The 19,907-nt window shown below is 45.8% G+C and overlaps 1 protein-coding gene across 3 annotated transcripts in view; it reads left to right on the forward strand.

Moving 5' to 3' along the window:
• RGS22 (regulator of G protein signaling 22) overlaps positions 1–17,389 on the forward strand; it is a 162,502-nt gene extending 145,113 nt beyond the window's left edge. The window contains exons 24-26 of one of the 3 annotated variants that reach the window (XM_073550453.1): positions 3,104–3,232; positions 4,213–4,318; positions 17,108–17,389. In XM_073550453.1, coding sequence (XP_073406554.1) covers positions 3,104–3,232; positions 4,213–4,318; positions 17,108–17,223 — 351 coding nt within the window. In that variant the 3' untranslated portion in view covers positions 17,224–17,389. Of the gene's footprint in view, positions 1–3,103; positions 3,233–3,955; positions 4,122–4,212; positions 4,319–17,107 lie in introns of those variants that run through there. The other 2 variants (XM_073550454.1, XM_073550455.1) reach the window with 2 other exon arrangements.
• Positions 17,390–19,907: the final 2,518 nt, after the last annotated feature.

The raw sequence follows: 19,907 nt of genomic DNA on the forward strand, positions 1-19,907 counted from the left end.
CTTGGTGAGACGGGTGGGACCAGTCACCTACAAACCCACCCAGGGGTGTGTGTCTGAACGCCCAGGTTAAAGCCTGTGTGAGTGGCTGTGTGAAATAAGACCTTTAGTGAGGTCATGACCATGTGATCCATACCTCACCTGTGGGTGTGGTTATGTACCATATAATGTGCCTGAGGTCTGGTCACATGGAGGGAGAGTGTGTACCCGAGTGGTTCAGGGTGCAAGGTCCTGGAGGGTCAGTGTTGGGAGATTCTGCTAGAAGGATCGGATCCCTGGAGCACGTGCTGTGACCTTGGACCTGGTGAGGCCAGTGTGTTGGGAGTCCCTGGGAGTAGGGACGAATCCCTGAATAGCGCCCGGTGAAGCGTGAGTGTTTGGAGTCCCAGGGAGTAGGGGCGGATCCCTGAATAGCACCCGCTGAGGCCCTGGACCTGGTGAGGCTGGTGTGTTGGGAGTCCCTGGGAGTAGGGACGGATCCCTGAATAGCACCTGGACAGGCCATGTGTGTTTGCAGAGTCAGTGACAGCACTGCATTGGGGAGCTACTGTCTGTCTGTGGATCTGGACTGTCAGGTGGCTTGGTGAGAAAGACGTTATCCGGGATGGTGATCCCAGTTCGGCAGCTTCCCTGGGAAAGAGAGGACTGACAAAGAGTCGGCATCTGGAGCCGGAGCTCCTGCGAGGTAACCCCGGACATGGGGGCTATTACTGTTGGTGCCTGTTGTGTTCTATGAACATTAATGAACTGTACGGCATGCGGTTGCCCACGGTAACTGGACAGTGAGGAGGTCCAGCGTGTTTAGGGACTGCAAGGAAAGGCCATATGTTGAAATGTTATGAACTATGTGTAAACCTGTGAAGTATAACATGGCTTACGGTGCGGTTTATGATGCCATAATAAACTGCACTGGACTGTGTCACGGGGTCCTTCTCTGGTATCACACAATCAACAGAGCAAGCGAAGAGTGAACAATTCCAAGACCTTTATTTAGGCAAAAATACGAAAGGTCCATATTCAGTCCACCACACAAAGGATAAGATAGTCCAGAATCCAAATGCAGTCCAGTAACAGGATAACATGTCCAGGGAGATGAGAGTCCAAAATCCAGCTGACAGTGGATAACATGTTCCATATACTCTTCTTTCTCTCCGAAGTCCTGTCTTCACACCATGCTCTGCACACAGCAAGTGACTTCCCCCCTCCTGTCCCTTCCAGCCCCCTCCCCATGTCCAGGAGTAGCCAGATGGGTTGGAGCAGTTCTCAGGCCTCCCATGCCTGACAAAAGGTGCCTGGGGGATTATGACACTACAGGGGGTCATCAAGTGACATAGATAAAAGTCAGGCTGCAGACATACAAGGCATCTAGAAAAACACTATGAAAATCAGTGAAATAGAAATATACACAAAATGATATCCATATAGCATATCACACCATCACAACCTGTTTTAACGGAAAGTGTTCCTGTGTGACGTGGATGCGCTGCCAAGCGAGTGTTCCCCAACACTAACAATAAGCACTACCTTACATTAGTTAGACAGCATGAAAATAAGCAAGTTTGCAATTGACTTGCTTTTTCTACCTGGAGTCATTATCACACAATGAAAGCTTCTATCTTTTATGGTGTAAAGATGGTTTCCCTGCAGCTCGACCTCCAGACCCTGACTGTGAGTGCACAGTAGTTGCATTCCATGTGTAAATACAGTGATCAGTTTAGACACAGAACAAACCACTATTCGCTTACTGTGTTATATCAGAACTTCTGCTGAGCTTCATAGTTCTACTAATACTACAGTTCTACTATTCACCTGAGCTGTCACTCGAGGAGTAGAGCCCGCCCTGCTACAAACCAGGAAGTGAGAAATCTAAGGAGAATGCAGGGTTGTGTGCTGCTCAAGAGACCACTTGAGAATACCCCTTTAAGGTCCCATACAGATTACACTAACATTGGCCGAACCTGCCAATATAGACAGGTTTTGTGCATGGGGGACTCTGACTCTCCCTAGGTCAGTGATTGTCAGGTGAGATATGGATCAAACATGTCTGATTTTAGACTGCTGAACATTTTGTTCTCTAATAGATTGACCGCCACCAGAGATGTCTGTCAGTGCCTCCCTGATAAAGAGCACAGGAGCGCCTGGCAGAGCGAGTACTCCTGGGTATGGGGCAGACGGGTGAGATAGCTGTAAGTCAAAAGAGCTATCAATCTACAGTGTATGGGGGGCTTTAGCGTGAGATAAAATGCCAGCAAATGGGGCAATGGAGGGAACCTTAAATCTAATTTATCAAATTTAATAGTGCACTAAATGAACACATCACTACACAGCTCGCTGTGCAACTCTTATCTGTTTAGAGACTGACATATAAAACCAGATTAATCTGGTTGTGCAAAATCCAGAGCAAGTTCCCATTCAGCACTTGGTGACATCTTCTTGAACAGAAATCACAGCTCCCAAACTGTTATTGTAGCCGGTCTATTGGCTCTTACCATTTGACTTTTGCCTCTTCTTCTATACAGAACTAATATTTAGCAGAAATAGATTTGGATTTCCGGCTTGATTTGCTGAAAATCTCTTCACAAATTCTCAATAGCCCAGTATTTAATTCTGGAGAATTGTGAAGGATAATGCAAAACTCTTCACATTTCCTTCCTTGTAAATACTTTAGGTATTAAATTTTAAAAGAAATAAAACAGTGTTTTACATTTATGAAATATACAACTATTTATCAGATTTATGGTTCCTTATAAATAAAGGACAGGGCATTTTTAAATTTTGAAATCTTTAATTTCTTCCCTTTCAGTATATTTTACTTTCTTCCTAATATATCCGCCCCCTTGTCTGGTTACTTCTCCCACTGGATGTTCTCTACTTTATCAGTCGATGGTCAGTGTATGTTCTTCTGATTGCTGCAAGAGGGAAATAACAAAGTTTTACTTTAATGGAAGTTTAGTCCTTGTACATAATACACAGTTGTAAAACCAAAACAAAAAAAGTAGTGTTGCCCCCATGTTTTCATTGACTTTCGATAGCTTTATAGGTGAAATAGAAGGTTTTCTGTGTGTTGCTCCTTTGATTTGATCTCATCTATGTTCTACATTTTCAGCAGCAACAGCAACATGAACGCGAAGGCTCAAAGAGAAAGGGCACCTATTCAGACTTGTATGATGACAATGATAGCGCTTACAGTGACGAGACCTTTTCTGGCCGCGACACTTTTGAACGCAGCAGACATGTGAGTACTTTTCATTATACACTTGTTATTGTTGTTATTGTCTACAGTAATAGATGGTGGTCTATTGCCCTGAGGGCATCCGTCAGGGGGACGTCGTCAGGCCACCTGATGTGGTGGTCTGAAGTGTCTTCCAGGCAATGTTGCCGCCCCCAGGAGTGGGATTCAACCGTTCTATGGGCCGAGTGTCAAATTGATAGCCGGCTCAGAGAAGATGTATCACACCAGTTCCCAGTTTTCAATTGTATTCACGTCTTTCAGGCATCTCTGTAGTAGTCATTATGCTGTGCAGTGTCATAGATGGGCTTCCCCACTCAGGACCTCTCTATGTAGGCCAGAATAAAGAGGCACTTCATGAAAGCACTCCAAACTTAAAAGGGTTGTCCTAATTTTGGAAATTATCCCTATCCGTGGGAATAACTTTGCAATCAATGGGGGTCTGATCATTGGGATCCCACTGGGGATCTAATTGCTGGGACCTCTGTTCAGGTGGGCTATTCTGAGAATCAGTGGGGATAAACAAAACACCCACTAACAGACAGAGCCTCATGCATCTGCATAAGTACAGGAAAAACTGCAGCTATTAATCTTACAGGACCGGAAACTGCTCCTAATTAACCATGATTAACATTTCTCATTATGTGATAGAATGACATGTGATGTTTCATTACCCAAACTCCGTTTTCACAGCTGCGTTGTCCCACGCATTTCTCTGCCATTCTGCAGGAATTGGGGGCACAGCTGTCTCCTCCTTTATAAACCAGGTAACAGAACCCATCGGATGTGTAGCTAGTGACCCCAAGTGAATACGTGGCACACAGAGGGATGGCTACTTTTGGACTTAACACTTTTGATGGTGCAATTACTAAGTATGCGCTAAATGTACATTTTACTGTATAAAAGTATCTATGTATTGTATTGTATTTCCTGTTCTTTTTATACCTATTATAGTTAATTAGTTAACTATGTCACTGCTCACTTAGATATCGTGGAGATACTCAAAATACCTGGAAGCTTTGGAGCGGGAAAGGATGCTTCTAAAGATACAGCAAGACTTGGAAAATAAAGCAAATTCAAGTGTCATATCAGGTACGGTACAATTCAAGCCCATAGGGTGGGCCCAAGATTTACACTTATCACCTATCCTGTAGAAAGTGTTTCTTCACTAAGGGCCTGATCACTGGGACCCTCACGATCTTGACAGCAAGTGTTTTATGTCTCTTGTCTGAATGTATTGGTGGTTGGCGTACACAGGGCCACTCCATTGCAAGTCTTTGGGGCTGACGTAGCAGACTGCTGTACTTCGTTATACTTTTCCGCCAACCCCATAGGCATTGTATGTAGCGGCAGCATCCAAATTTCCGTGAACCCTATAGGCATTGAATGCAGCGGCAGCATCCCTGCACAATTGCTGCTTTATTCAAACAGAGACTAAACCATCCCGCTCTCATGATCAGTGGGGGACCCAGTGATTGTACCTTCAGGAATCAGATACTTGCCACCTATTCTTTAACCCCTTTCCAATGTAGGATATAATACTTTGTCCTACATAGGGTCCACATATAGGGATTGAGCTCAGGAGCCGGCTGGCACCTACCTGTGACAGCAGCGACCGAGCTTGTTCCAATTGCTGACTGTTATTTGTCCATTTAAATGCCACTGTCAATCTCTGACAATGCCAATGGGCCGATTGACGAGGCAGGAAGGCGTCTGCATCGGCCCCATCATCATTCACCAAGTGACATCAGTGACATGACCGAGGATTGTTATTGCAGCCCTGGTCTTGCTAAAGGCCCATATTACAATCATCTTAGTCCTCCTATGAAGGCCAGTCTTTGGCTATATACTGCAGTAAAGTAATCAAATGATCTCCGTTCAAGTTCCCTAAGTGGACTCAAAAAAGGTAATAAAAAAAAAAAATGATTAACCCCTTTTCCCTCTTTAAATATAAATAAATAAATAAACGCATATTTGGTAGAGCCATGTCCATAAAAGTCTGATCTATGGAAATATAAAATATATTAACCTGTACAGTAAATAGTGTAAAGAGATAAAGAAAATCAAAATTCGAGAATTGCATTTTTTTCCCCTAAAAATGCAACCAAAATGAATCAAAACATCATATGTTCCTCAAAAACGTATTAAAAGGAATATGTCAGCAGTTTTTTGCAATGTAATCTGACAGCAGTATGATGTAGGGGCAAGAGACCCTGATTCCAGTGATGTGTTACTTAGTTTACTGGATTCAGCAGTTGAGATAGAATCACAGATCTTTCAGAGCTCACAATGCTGAGTCGCGTATAACCCTGCCCACACCACTGATTGGTAGCTTTCTATGTACATTGTATAATGACAGAAAGCTGCTAATCAGTGGTGGGGGTGTTGGTACACAGCGCAGGAGGACTACTTTGCACAAAAGACCTAGTCCTCTAATGATAATCTCCTACTAATAAAACACTGATTTACTTGAAACAAAAAAGTGACACATTGCTGGAATCAGGGTCACTGCCCCTATATCATGATTACATAGCAAGCGCTCGCTGACCGTTTCCCTTTAATAAAAATGTCAGCTCACAACACAGAAACAAACCTTTCCGCAGCTACATCGACAGAAAAATAGAAAATTATGGATCTCAGAACAAGGGAACACAAACAAATTTTTGTTTATTTTACAAATTTCCAACACTTTTTTTTCACCACTTTAAAAGGGAATTTGTCATCAGGAAATGATCTATTGTGTAAATCAGTTTTTTTGTGCCTTTTATCAGCCGCAGGCAGGAGATTGTGATTTTCACTATACATAGCAGTGCATCAGTTTGTAGAGTTGAGCGACTTTTGGTTTTTTAGGGTCGCGTTTCGTTTCGTGAAACCCGACTTTTCCAAAAGTCGGGTCGAGCAAGATCGTCCGATTATAGGGAAAAGTCGGGGTCGTCCCGAAACACGAAACCCAATGTAAGTCAATGGGGAATAAAAGTCGGCAGTGAGAGGAGGACAGGAAACACACCTACAGTGCCCATTTGAATGCCAAAAGCATCAATTCTTCTTACTTAAGCTTGTCAACCTTAATTAACTTCATAATACAAGTTACGCACTGAAAAATGGGTGTTATTTGGCTAAAGTTGTGGGGGGGGGTGGGCTGGCTGCAGGTTTTCATGTGCCCTGGGCGAAAGAGCGCCCCTTTAACACATACCACAACTCATCATGCTCCGATACGGCAGATAAATAGCGGTATAGTACAATGAAAAATACCTCACTTTTTACATCTCATGACGAGGCCCATCTATTTCTCCATACAGAATCATTGGTCCCATATAATGTTTGAAACAGTATATGATGAGCTCCACATAATGCTACAGTATATGTTGGTCCCCATGGATGAAGCTCCACTGTCTTATGGGCCCAAATAATGCTCCAAACATAATGGGCCCCATTTCTAATGCTCTAGTGTATAATGGGCCCTGTAAATGCTGCTCCAGTGTCTGATGTCCACCTTTGGAATGTTCCAGTGTATGGTGGGCCCCATCTATCATTCTCCAGAGTATAGTGCTCCCCAAAAATTGCTGTCCCAACATTGAAAACAATCAAATAAGTCTCCTCGCTAGGGAATCCCTGTACTTGTCTGGACAGGTGCTGTAGCTTGCTTAACAGCTCGCCAGCCGTTCTCACGCCCAGTATGGATTGCACGTGATTGCACAAAGGTTAGAAAGGGTACCGTATCCCTGGATAACATGTATGGATAGCGTACACATTCAAAATATATGTCTCAGGAGGCAGGCTCAGACGGTGTCAGGCCCAGTGTGGATTGCACGTGATTGCACAAAGGTTAGAAAGGGTACCGTATCCCTGGATAACATGTATGGATAGCGTACACATTCAAAATATATGTCTCAGGAGGCAGGCTCAGACGGTGTCAGGCACAGTATGGATTGCACGTGATTGCACAAAGGTTAGAAAGGGTACCGTATCCCTGGATAACATGTATGGATAGCGTACACATTCAAAATATATGTCTATACAGCATGAGGCAGGCTCAGACGGTGTTAGGCCCAGTATGGATTGCACGTGATTGCACAAAGGTTAGAAAGGGTACCGTATCCCCGGATAACATGTATGGATAGCGTACACATTCAAAATATATGTCTATACAGCATGAGGCAGGCTCAGACGGTGTTAGGCCCAGTATGGATTGCACGTGATTGCACAAAGGTTAGAAAGGGTACCGTATCCCTGGATAACATGTATGGATAGCGTACACATTCAAAATATATGTCTATACAGCATGAGGCAGGCTCAGACGGTGTTAGGCCCAGTATGGATTGCACGTGATTGCACAAAGGTTAGAAAGGGTACCGTATCCCCGGATAACATGTATGGATAGCGTACACATTCAAAATATATGTCTATACAGCATGAGGCAGGCTCAGACGGTGTTAGGCCCAGTATGGATTGCACGTGATTGCACAAAGGTTAGAAAGGGTACCGTATCCCTGGATAACATGTATGGATAGCGTACACATTCAAAATATATGTCTATACAGCATGAGGCAGGCTCAGACGGTGTTAGGCCCAGTATGGATTGCACGTGATTGCACAAAGGTTAGAAAGGGTACCGTATCCCCGGATAACATGTATGGATAGCGTACACATTCAAAATATATGTCTATACAGCATGAGGCAGGCTCAGACGGTGTTAGGCCCAGTATGGATTGCACGTGATTGCACAAAGGTTAGAAAGGGTACCGTATCCCTGGATAACATGTATGGATAGCGTACACATTCAAAATATATGTCTATACAGCATGAGGCAGGCTCAGACGGTGTTAGGCCCAGTATGGATTGCACGTGATTGCACAAAGGTTAGAAAGGGTACCGTATCCCCGGATAACATGTATGGATAGCGTACACATTCAAAATATATGTCTATACAGCATGAGGCAGGCTCAGACGGTGTTAGGCCCAGTATGGATTGCACGTAATTGCACAAAGGTTAGAAAGGGTACCGTATCCCCGGATAACATGTATGGATAGCGTACACATTCAAAATATATGTCTATACAGCATGAGGCAGGCTCAGACGGTGTTAGGCCCAGTATGGATTGCACAAAGGTTAGAAAGGGTACCGTATCCCTGGATAACATGTATGGATAGCGTACACATTCAAAATATATGTCTATACAGCATGAGGCAGGCTCAGACGGTGTTAGGCCCAGTATGGATTGCACGTGATTGCACAAAGGTTAGAAAGGGTACCGTATCCCTGGATAACATGTATGGATAGGGTACACATTCAAAATATATGTCTATACAGCATGAGGCAGGCTCAGACGGTGTTAGGCCCAGTATGGATTGCACGTGATTGCACAAAGGTTAGAAAGGGTACCGTATCCCCGGATAACATGTATGGATAGCGTACACATTCAAAATATATGTCTCAGGAGGCAGGCTCAGACGGTGTCAGGCACAGTATGGATTTGACGGCCCAGATTACACAGCGGAGGAGCAGGGAGAGGTAAAGATTGCAAATGCTGGGGCCCTGCCCAAGCAAAGGGGGCCCACTCGTGGGCGTCGGTACTGGCACTGGGCCCCTCATAGTACAGCGGTGTGTCTGACGGCGGGTGTGCACCACCACCGTCAGAGACACTTGATTGCACTATGAGGGACCCTGTGCCAGTGCCCGCTCCCAAGAGTCGGCCTACCCACCTGTCCAGGGCAACGGCACTCGCACGGTGTCATGCGGTAGGTGGTGACCCCGGCCATGGGGGGGGAGGCAGCACAGTTAGGGAGTTTTAGAAAGTGGCATATGTTGATGTTGGACATTCAGCTGATGCAAAAGGCGAAATAGGTGAAGTACCAGGAAAAGGTGGACCAAAGCAAGCCATTTTTCTGTCACCCTATGTGTCATCAGGGGAAGGTGGGACAAAATCCTTGGAAACCCATGCGTGGTTCATTTTAATGAAGGTTAGATCATCCACATTTTGGGTTGACAGACGGGTCCTTTTTTCTGTCAGGATTGATCCAGCTGCACTGAAGACTCTTTCCGATAGCACACTTGCAGCTGGGCAAGCGAGCTCCTGTAAGGCATATTGGGCCAATTCAGGCCAGGTGTCCAGTTTAGCGGCCCAATAGTCAAAGGGGAATGACCTGTGTGGGAGAACATCGATATGGGAGGAAAAGTAGTTTGTAACCATAGTTGACAACTGCTGTCTCCTGTCACTTTCCATCGATGCAGTATTACCAGTTGTGTGAGCGGTATTTGAAAAATCAGTCCACAACATTGTCATGAAACCCCTGTCTCCAACGCCACTTCTGCTGTGTGCACCACGAACACCTCTGCCAAGCTGCCCCCGGCCCGTACGGCTCGTGTGAGAACCATCACCGCTGCTGTGTGCTGGGAATGCCTCAAGCAACCGATTTACCAGAGTTGCTTGTTTATTAGCCAATATTAGGTCAAGGTTCTCCTGTGGCATGATGTTTTGTAATTTGCCTTTATAGCGTGGATCCAGGATGCTGGCCAACCAGTAGTCGTCATCATTCATCATTTTGGCAATGCGGGGGTCCCTTTTTAGGATCCGCAAGGCATAATCTGACATGTGGGCCAATGTTCCCGGTGTCAATGATGCACTGCGAGTGCTGGGTGGAGGAGCACTTTCTGGCAAATCCACATCCCTCCAGTCACGCACAAACCCTGTACCAGACCTTGCCACGCCAACATTTTCACTTGCCCCACGAGATGCATCCTCCTCCCCTAAGTAATCATCCCCATCATCCTCCTCCTCCTCCTCCTCCTCTTCTTCCTCCAGGAGAGGTCCCTGAGCAGACAATGGCTGAATGTCATCAAGGATTCCCTCCTCCTCTTCCTCCTCATCAACATTGGCTGCAGACGCCTGCTCCTTAAGGTGCGTCAAAGTTTGCATGAGCAGACGCATAAGTGGGATGCTCAGGCTTAGGATGGCGTCGTCTGCGCTTACCAGCCGTGTGCATTCCTCAAAACACTGAAGGACTTTACAAAGGTCTTTCAGCTTCGACCACTGCACGCCTGTCAACTCCATGTCTGCTCTCAAAGTGCCTGGCCGTGTATCCTCCCACAAATGCATTATGGCCTGCCTCTGCTCGCACAGCCGCTCCACCATGTGCAGGGTGGAGTTCCACCTTGTTGCAATGTCGATAATGAGTCGGTGGTTGGGAAGGTGGAGCAATCGCTGCAGCTTCTGCATACGAACGGAGTGTACAGGCAACCGGCGGATATGCGCGCACAGTCTTCGCACCTTCTGGAGCAGGGCTGTTAACTCCGGATAATTTTTGAGGAAGCACTGCACCACCAGGTTCAAGGTGTGAGCCAAGCAAGGTATGTGGCTGAGTTTTGAAAGGGCTATGGCTGCCACAAAATTACGGCCGTTATCACTAACTACCTTGCCTGCCTCAAGATGTACACTGCCCAGCCATGACTCAGTTTGTCGCTTCAAGTACTCGGCCGGCACCTCGGCGGTGTGTCTGTCGCCCAAACACATCATCTGCAACACAGCCTGCTGACGCTTTCCACTAGCTGCTCGATAGGGGGACACATCGTGTGCAACAGTGGCAGCTGCAGATGGAGTGCTCGTACGACTGCGCTCTGTGGACGAGCTTTCGCTTCTGGAGGAGGAGGAGGGTCGAACGCCTACAGCCAACTGTTTCCTATACCGTGGGCTAGGCAGCACTGTCCCACCACCGCTGTCCCCTGTGGACCCTGCATCCACCACATTAACCCAGTGCGCAGTGATGGACACGTAACGGCCCTGGCCATGCCGACTGGACCATGCATCAGTTGTGAGGTGCACCTTTCCGCTCACTGACTGCTTGAGTGCATGGACAATGCGGTCTTTCACATGATGGTGGAGGGCTGGGATGGCTTTGCGAGAGAAGAAGTGGCGGCTGGGTAGGTCATAGCGTGGTACTGCATAGGCCATGAGTTCGCGGAAAGCTGTGCTTTCCACCAACCGAAAGGGCATCATCTCAAACGAGATTAGTTTGGCAATGTGGGCGTTCAAACCCAGTGTACGCGGATGAGAGACTGAGTACTTTCTTGACCTACTCATAGTGTCTGGGAGGGTGAGCTGGACTTGAGAGCTGCATATGGTGGAAGTAGCGGTGGACAGGGCGGACTGAGAGAGGGTTGATGATGGTGATGGAGTTGGTGTTCTTTCTGATGGCCTAGAATCAGTCTTTCGTTGATATAACAGTGGGATTCCCTGACTGCTGTGGTCTTGCAACGACACCTCAACATTTGCTGCTGTGCTAACCGGTGGGCTTACAGTGGGGGAAACAATGTAGCGTTGCTGACTACCTTCGTTGTGATCAGTTGCACATGTGGCACTTGAGGTTTGGTGTTGTGTCCACGCTTGCAAGTGCATGCTGGTTAAATGTCTAAGCATGCAACTGGTATTCAAATTTTTCAGATTTTTCCCTCGGCTAAAGGTCTTTGCGCACTTCTTACAGATAACCTTGGCCTGATCATGAGGATTTTGTTCAAAAAAGTGCCACACTGCACTCTCCCTACTTTGGCAGACATTTTGCGGCCTAGCACGCTGTGATCTTTTGACCCTCTGGACAAGCTGTCCAGCAACTCTTTTGATGTTTGGAACCTGTCTTTGGAGTGCTCCGGGCCTGCCAGATAACAGCTGTTGCGATGTCGATGTCTGCTGTGGATGCTCCTCATCTGAGCTATTGGAAGCAGCACCCTCTTCCCCCAATGGATGCCAATCTGGGTCAACAACTGGGTCATCCATCACCTCCTCTTCTATGTCATGTGCACCTTTCTCTGTGTCACCGTGTATGGTGGTATAGTGTGCGGGAAGGGGCACCTGAGTCTCATCAGGGTCAAAATCTGGCTCTGTACACTGCGAGGACAATGTAGTGCTCTGAGTGAATGTACCAGCAGAATCATCCATCAGCGGCTGTGCATCAGTGCACTCCATGTCAGATTCATCTTGGCCTGGGTAATTCACCATTTCACTTGATAATCCAGGCATGGTATGTGAAAACAGCTCCATGGAGTAATCAGTAGTATGGCCTGCGTCATCCTTCAATCTTGGTTGGGGTGAAGGACACAAGGAAAGGTGTGGTTCATGAACATGAGCCTCCAATGACGACTCAGTGCTTTTACTTTTTACAACTGAAGAAGAGGAGGCGATAGAGCTGGAGGCTGAGTCAGCAATGTAAGACAAAACTTTTTCCTGATGCTCTGCCTTTAAAAGCGGTTTGCCAACTCCTAGAAAACTAAGCGTTCGAGGCCTTATGTAGCCAGACGATGACGCAGGGTCAGCACCTCCTGCATTCGGTCCTATTTTGCTCTTGCCACTACCATCAGATCCACCACCAACACCATCATTACCAGCTGCCAACCCCCGCCCAATTCCACGGCCTCTTCCACCAGCCTTCCTCATTTTTGGTAGAAATGTAGACAAAATCCAACAAACTATATAGTAATGTAAAACAAGGTACAAGGTGTCTATAGGACAGGGGAGATTTAGAATTTCTGCACACACTTGTGGACAGTGGACACTTTTGGATTGTGTGAGGCCCACTGATATCTGAGCGCTATGTGACAGGCTCGATGGCACAGCTGCCTGTGACCAAAGTGACGAGAGGATAATGGAGATTTTGAATCTCTGCGCACACTTTTGGACACTGGACACTTGTGGATTGTGTGAGGCCCACTGATATCTGAGCGCTATGTGACAGGCTCGATGGCACAGCTGCCTGTGACCAAAGTGACGAGAGGATAATGGAGATTTTGAATCTCTGCGCACACTTTTGGACACTGGACACTTGTGGATTGTGTGAGGCCCACTGATATCTGAGCGCTATGTGACAGGCTCGATGGCACAGCTGCCTGTGACCAAAGTGACGAGAGGATAATGGAGATTTTGAATCTCTGCGCACACTTTTGGACACTGGACACTTGTGGATTGTGTGAGGCCCACTGATATCTGAGCGCTATGTGACACGCTCGATGACACAGCTGCCTGTGACCAAAGTGACGAGAGGATAATGGAGATTTTGAATCTCTGCGCACACTTTTGGACACTGGACACTTGTGGATTGTGTGAGGCCCACTGATATCTGAGCGCTATGTGACACGCTCGATGGCACAGCTGCCTGTGACCAAAGTGACGAGAGGATAATGGAGATTTTGAATCTCTGCGCACACTTTTGGACACTGGACACTTGTGGATTGTGTGAGGCCCACTGATATCTGAGCGCTATGTGACACGCTCGATGGCACAGCTGCCTGTGACCAAAGTGACGAGAGGATAATGGAGATTTTGAATCTCTGCGCACACTTTTGGACACTGGACACTTGTGGATTGTGTGAGGCCCACTGATATCTGCTGATATCTGAGCGCTATGTGACACGCTCGATGGCACAGCTGCCTGTGACCAAAGTGACGAGAGGATAATGGAGATTTTGAATCTCTGCGCACACTTTTGGACACTGGACACTTGTGGATTGTGTGAGGCCCACTGATATCTGAGCGCTATGTGACACGCTCGATGGCACAGCTGCCTGTGACCAAAGTGACGACAGGATAATGGAGATTTTGAATCTCTGCGCACACTTTTGGACACTGGACACTTGTGGATTGTGTGAGGCCCACTGATATCTGAGCGCTATGTGACATGCTCGATGGCACAGCTGCCTGTGACCAAAGTGACGAGAGGATAATGGAGATTTTGAATCTCTGCGCACACTTTTGGACACTGGACACTTGTGGATTGTGTGAGGCCCACTGATATCTGAGCGCTATGTGACAGGCTCGATGGCACAGCTGTGACAAAAGTGACTAGAGGATAAGGGAGATTGGATTGCTTTTAAAAAAGCAGTTTGCGGAGCAGTGGGTAAACAGCAATGCCAGCGTGTCAGGAAGCCTTAAAAGGCAGCCCAACAACCAACACCACTGATACACCACAATATAGACTCCCCTTGCACTGCACACACAGTGACTTGTGTGTTGTGCAGGCCAAATCGCTAGCAGCAGAAGCAGTTTTTTTGTCTTCTTCCCTGCCTAACGCTCTCCCTACAGAATCAGCAGCAACCTCTCCCTATACTAAGATCGGCAGAAGTAAGATGGCGGTCGGCGTGCACGCCCTTTTATACCCCCTGTGACGCCCACCAAAGCAAGCCAATCACTTGCATGCCCTTCTGAAAGATGGTGGTGACCCGTGCCTAGGTCATCACGTTGCCCACAGTGTCCGTGGATCCTGATTGGCTGAAAAAGAGCGCAAAACAAACTTTTGAAACGCGACTTTGGCGCGTAAGTCGCCGACCTCGTGGCTGACCTCATCCTAGGGTCGGGTTTCGTTTCATGAAACCCGACTTTGCCAAAAGTCGGCGACTTTTGAATTTTTTCGACCCGTTTCGCTCAACTCTATCAGTTTGTACTATGTATAGTACATGTGATCAGATGATTATAGCTTCAAGTCCTATAAGGGGACTATTAAGTAAAAAGTAAAAAAAAAAAAAAAAAGGATTTAAAAATGTGAAAAAATAGACAAAATTTCAAATCGACCCCTCTTTTGCCCCACTAAAAATAATACAATAATAAAAAATACACACATTTTGTATTGCTGCGGTCATCAAAGTCCGATCTATCAAATATAAAGTAAATGAATCTAAACGGTAAACGACGTAACAAGAAAAAAAATATAAAAAAAAATAAAAGCACTAGAATTACTTTTTTTTGGCTGTTGCATTTTATGGTAATATTGTAACAAGTGACAGTCAAAACATTGTATCTACCCCAAAATGGTATCAGTAAAAATGTCAGCTCAGGACTCAAAAATTAGCCCTCACACAGCCCCATATCCTGAAAATGTAAAGCTTTACGGATCACGAAAAATGGTGACACAAGCAAAGGGCTTTTTTGTTTTTGTGGTTTTTTTGTTTTCTACTAATTTTAGATTTTTTTTCATCATTTAAGTAAAAAAAAAAAACCTACCATATATACTCGTGTATAAGCCGCCCTCCCCCCCTAATTTTGCCACAAAAAACTGGGAAAACGTATTGACTCGCATATAAGCCTAGGGTTAAATGGTGGTCCAAGAAGATGCTCAATAGATAAAAACCCACCCATATGCTGCTGCACAAGGGTTAATGCTGGCCCAAGAAGATGCTCCATAAATACCCCCATATGCTGCTGCACAAGGGTTAATGCTGCCCCATAAGATGCTCCATAAATACCCCCATAATATGCTGCTGCACAAGGGTTAATGATGCTCCATAAATGCCCCCATATGCTGCTGCACAAGGGTTAATACTTCCCCATAAGATGCTCCTTAAATACCCCCCATATATTGCTGCTGCGCAAGGGTTAATGCTGCCCCATAAATACCCCCATATGCTGCTGCACAAGGGTTAATGCTGCCCCATAAGATGCTCCATAAATACCCCCCATATGCTGCTGCACAAGGGTTAATGCTGCCCCATAAATACCCCCCATAATATGCTGTTGCACAAGGGTTAATGCTGGCCCAAGAAGATGCTCCATAAATACCCCCATATGCTGCTGCACAAGGGTTAATGCTGCCCCATAAGATGCTCCATAAATACCCCCCATATGCTGCTGCACAAGGGTTAATGCTGCCCCATAAATACCCCCCATAATATACCGTTGCACAAGAGTTAATGCTGGCCCAAGAAGATGCTCCATAAATACCCCCATATACTGGTGCACAAGGGTTAATGCTGGCCCAAGAAGATGCTCCATAAATACCTCCCATATGCTGCTGCAATAAAAAAAAATGACATACTCACCTCTCCGTCGCTGGGGGGCCAGGTGTCTGTGTCCTGAGCCCCTGGCACCGGCGATATTCACCTGTCCACGTTCCAAGCCGTCCACCACTCTGTCTCCCGGCTCTCTGCAGTGACAGCAGAGGGCGCACACTGACTACGTCATCGCGCCCTCTGCCATCACAGAAGGAGGACCCGGAGACACAGCGGTGAAGACCCTAGAACAGGGACAGCTCTGCCCCCGTCATACTCACCCCTCCTGGCTGCACGGTCTTCTCTGCAGCGGCAGCTCCTGCTTCTCCCTCTGCCGTCTGCTTCCTGCCTTCAGCGGTCACCTGATACTGCTCATTACATATGCGCATATTCATGAGTTTAATGAGTGGTACCACGTGACCGCTGAATGCAGGAAGCGAGGGGCTGCAGAGAAGTGCCAGGAGAGGAGAGTATGGTCTCTGACACCCCCGGGGCTCCCCCTCCCCCGCCCAAATGGGCTAAAAATCTCGGCTTATACACGAGTATATACGGTATATAACCTTGGTATCTGCATCATCTTACTGACCTGCAGCATCGTGTTGCCAAGTCAGTTTTACCATATAGTGGACATGGTAAATAAACCCACCCTACACCCCCCCCCCAAAAAAAAATAAAAAAAAATAAAATTGTGCAGTTGTAAATTTTTTTGCAATTTCAACGCACATTCAATTTTTTTTCCAGCTTTGCAGAGTATAGTTTTGATAAAATGAATGGTACAACTTGTCATGCAAGAAAAACAAGCCCTCATACGGCTATGGATGGAAAAATCAACTTATGGCTTTTGAAAGAAGGGGAGGAAAATCGCCCTGGGGTGAAGGGTTCAAACTGGTACTTACTATTATTTCAGGAAATAACAATGTTACCTATAATTGTAATCCATTTTATGAGGAAAATGCTATAAACTCGTCCTGTGTGTAAAATAGTCAGGTGTAAAAATTGCAAGATTTTTCTTTGTTTATTAAAAAAATAAAAAATAAATAAATTGTGTGTTACGACAATGGGATTGTCGCTGTTTGTTCTAGGATTGGTGAGATCACGTCTCATATGTTTTGTTTTCTCATTAATTTGTTACTCAGATGCTACCTCAATCTACAGCGTGAAAACTGATGAATCGAAAAGAACTGGCAAGACCGTCAGCTCGGCACAACAGTCCAGACCGGCACAGAGAATGTCATCCGCGGCAAGAAGATAACACTGCTGGGACTGCAACTCAGGCAGGATCATGGCTGTCATCATTTCATTAAACTTTAATTGCTTGATGACTGAACTTTGTATGAAGATTAATATTAGAATCAAATCTTAGTTACCCTCTTACCTTGTATCCTACATTCCAAACTATAAAATTCTTTGTAAATCTATTTTTTTATATTTTTATAGTTATTATTTTACATTTTCTCTATTGGCTCCTTCCCAGTCTGAGAATACCAGCCCCCTGATTTAGCTTGGCTGGTTGTCAAGCATGGGGGAAACCCCACACCTTTTTTTTACATTTTTCTTTAAATAATTAAAGATGCATAGAGACCCATTTATTTTCATTAGCCAAACAGGATAAAGCTGACAGCTGAGGGACATAGCACACAGCTGTCAGCTTTAACTGTGCTGGTTATCAAGAATAGAGGGGTCTCCATGCCATATTTTTTTTTCAAATCTATTTATTTAAATACACTGGAGCTGTGCTCTGAAAGACCTGGCTGCTTGGAACTGAGGCGACGTCAGTAAGGTTATCTCAGTTCACAGTGCCCTCCATTCTTCATCATTGCTTTCAACTGCATCAGCATCCACTCATGGGCCCCACAGCGGCTGTGTGATCTGCCGCCATTGGCAGTATGCCACTGGCTCCACTGTTCCTGCTGCTGGCATTCAGCTCCTACAACCTCTGTTACTACAGCCGCCATCCAGTCTCCATGGCTTCCTTTGCTCCAGTTGGTTCTCCTCATTGCATCAGTGTCATCAGGTCATGCTGCATTCAATCTGCTGATCCAGCTCACAGGTTATCAGGAGCCACCTGCCAGGTGAGCCATAAAAAGCACAAAAATCCATTGAATGTTTAACTGATGTAGAGGTGTCTAACTTCCATGATCCAAATGTGATAGCAACAGGACCAAAAAAGTTTAGTGGAAGTAATCACCTGACCCTATAAGTCATTTACCAGTTAGAAAAAAAACAATTGTGTTGGCTCATACTGGTCCCTCACAGAGAACCCCACAGTGCCCATACACTGTTATGGCCATTTGCAGGTATTGCAGCTTAATTCTCATTCACTTTAAGATTTGGGCTACATTACAACTTTGGCTGCGACACATACCGTGCGAGCAAAGATTTCTTTGTGTTGCTGCTACATACAGTAGTATAAGCAAAATCCATAAGGCCCCGTCACACACAGCAATACGCCAGCGAGATCGCTGATTTTGTGACGCCACAGCGATCTCGCCAGCGACATCGCTGTGTGTGACCTCCATCAGCGACCGGCCCCCCTGCTGGGTATCGCTGATCGCGCTCCATCGTCCTGGGCCGTTTTTTGATCGTTGGTCTCCCGCTGGCCAGCACACATCGCTGCATGTGGCAGCGAGAGACCAGCGATCAGTGATGCTGGTTTCCAATGTAAACAGCGGGTATCTAAGAGCTGCGCGGCTCTTAGATACCTGATGTTTACATTGGAAACCAGCTTGCTTGCCGGTCCTGATCGCTGGGGCTGTCTATGTGACAGCTCACCAGCGATCAGGCTAACGATGTCCCAGCGATCCCATCCACGTCGGATCGTTGGTGGGATCGCTGGGACATTGATACGTGTAACAGGGCACTTAGAATAGAAGCCACGTTAATGATCCATCAAACCCTATATCTAGTGGTGAGGGAGGCTATTATAGCTCGGGATACTTCCGTAATTCATAAATACACAAGAAGAAATAGAGCACATAAAGTCCCAAATAAAAAAATTATATCAAAGTTTATTAAAAAACATTAGACATAAAAGATCAGGGGCAGCAATAATCAAGTTTCAGACAAAGTGAATAGTTGAATACACAGTTGTCACTCACAGGGTCCATGTTTATTTTAATGGATGGGAAAGCCAGAAAAAAGCAGCAAATTACATAAAGTGCCAGCGCCTATGAAGTTAATGCTCCCGTGTGTGCAGGTCTCCATGCAAATAACAACATGAAATGTCTCAATATACAGATGAGTTAATAAAAAAAAGTACTAAAAAAAAGTAACTAAAAGTGAAGGATCAACATGGGAGTGTTGTAAATCACTAGTAAGAAAAATAGATATATACCGCTTTAAGGGAAGAAAAACGACATGTATAGTGCTAAAGCCTGCTCTTACCCATAATGTCCACTTAGGACCAAGTGCTGCCAGCCCCAACATACATAAAGTAGTTGTGCAAAGCAAATGGCTAGGGTTGCATTGTGACCCCGAGGCAAGCAAATTGAAAAAAATTGGAGCTGGTTACATTTTTTTACAACTTGCTTGTCATGGTCACATCACCCTAAGGCCGAGGTCACACTGGCGATTAAATCGGACGAATGCAATGCGATAAAAAATCGCATTGCATTCGTCCCAATGTTATTCTATGGGGCAGCTCCCATCATGCGATTTTTGATCGGATCCGATCGTCGGACCGAGACAATCGCAGCATGCTGCCATTGTCACCGATTTTTGGATCGGATTCGACAATACAAGTCTATGGTGGCGAGAAGAAATGGGACTAAAAACGGACTAGATGTGTGACTTGCGATAAAATCGCACCCGGTGTCCTTTAGCAAAAGCCGGCAATTCTTCCAATACAGTAAAATCACAGAGACCGGTTAAATAAAGAATGAATAGATCTAGATATATATGTATGTGTGTGTGTATGTATGTATATATATATATATA

This window comes from Dendrobates tinctorius, unplaced genomic scaffold (genome assembly GCF_039654945.1).
Source record: "Dendrobates tinctorius isolate UK_male_01 unplaced genomic scaffold, ASM3965494v1 ptg000165l, whole genome shotgun sequence".
In the NCBI taxonomy this organism is placed as follows: Eukaryota; Metazoa; Chordata; class Amphibia; order Anura; family Dendrobatidae; genus Dendrobates; species Dendrobates tinctorius.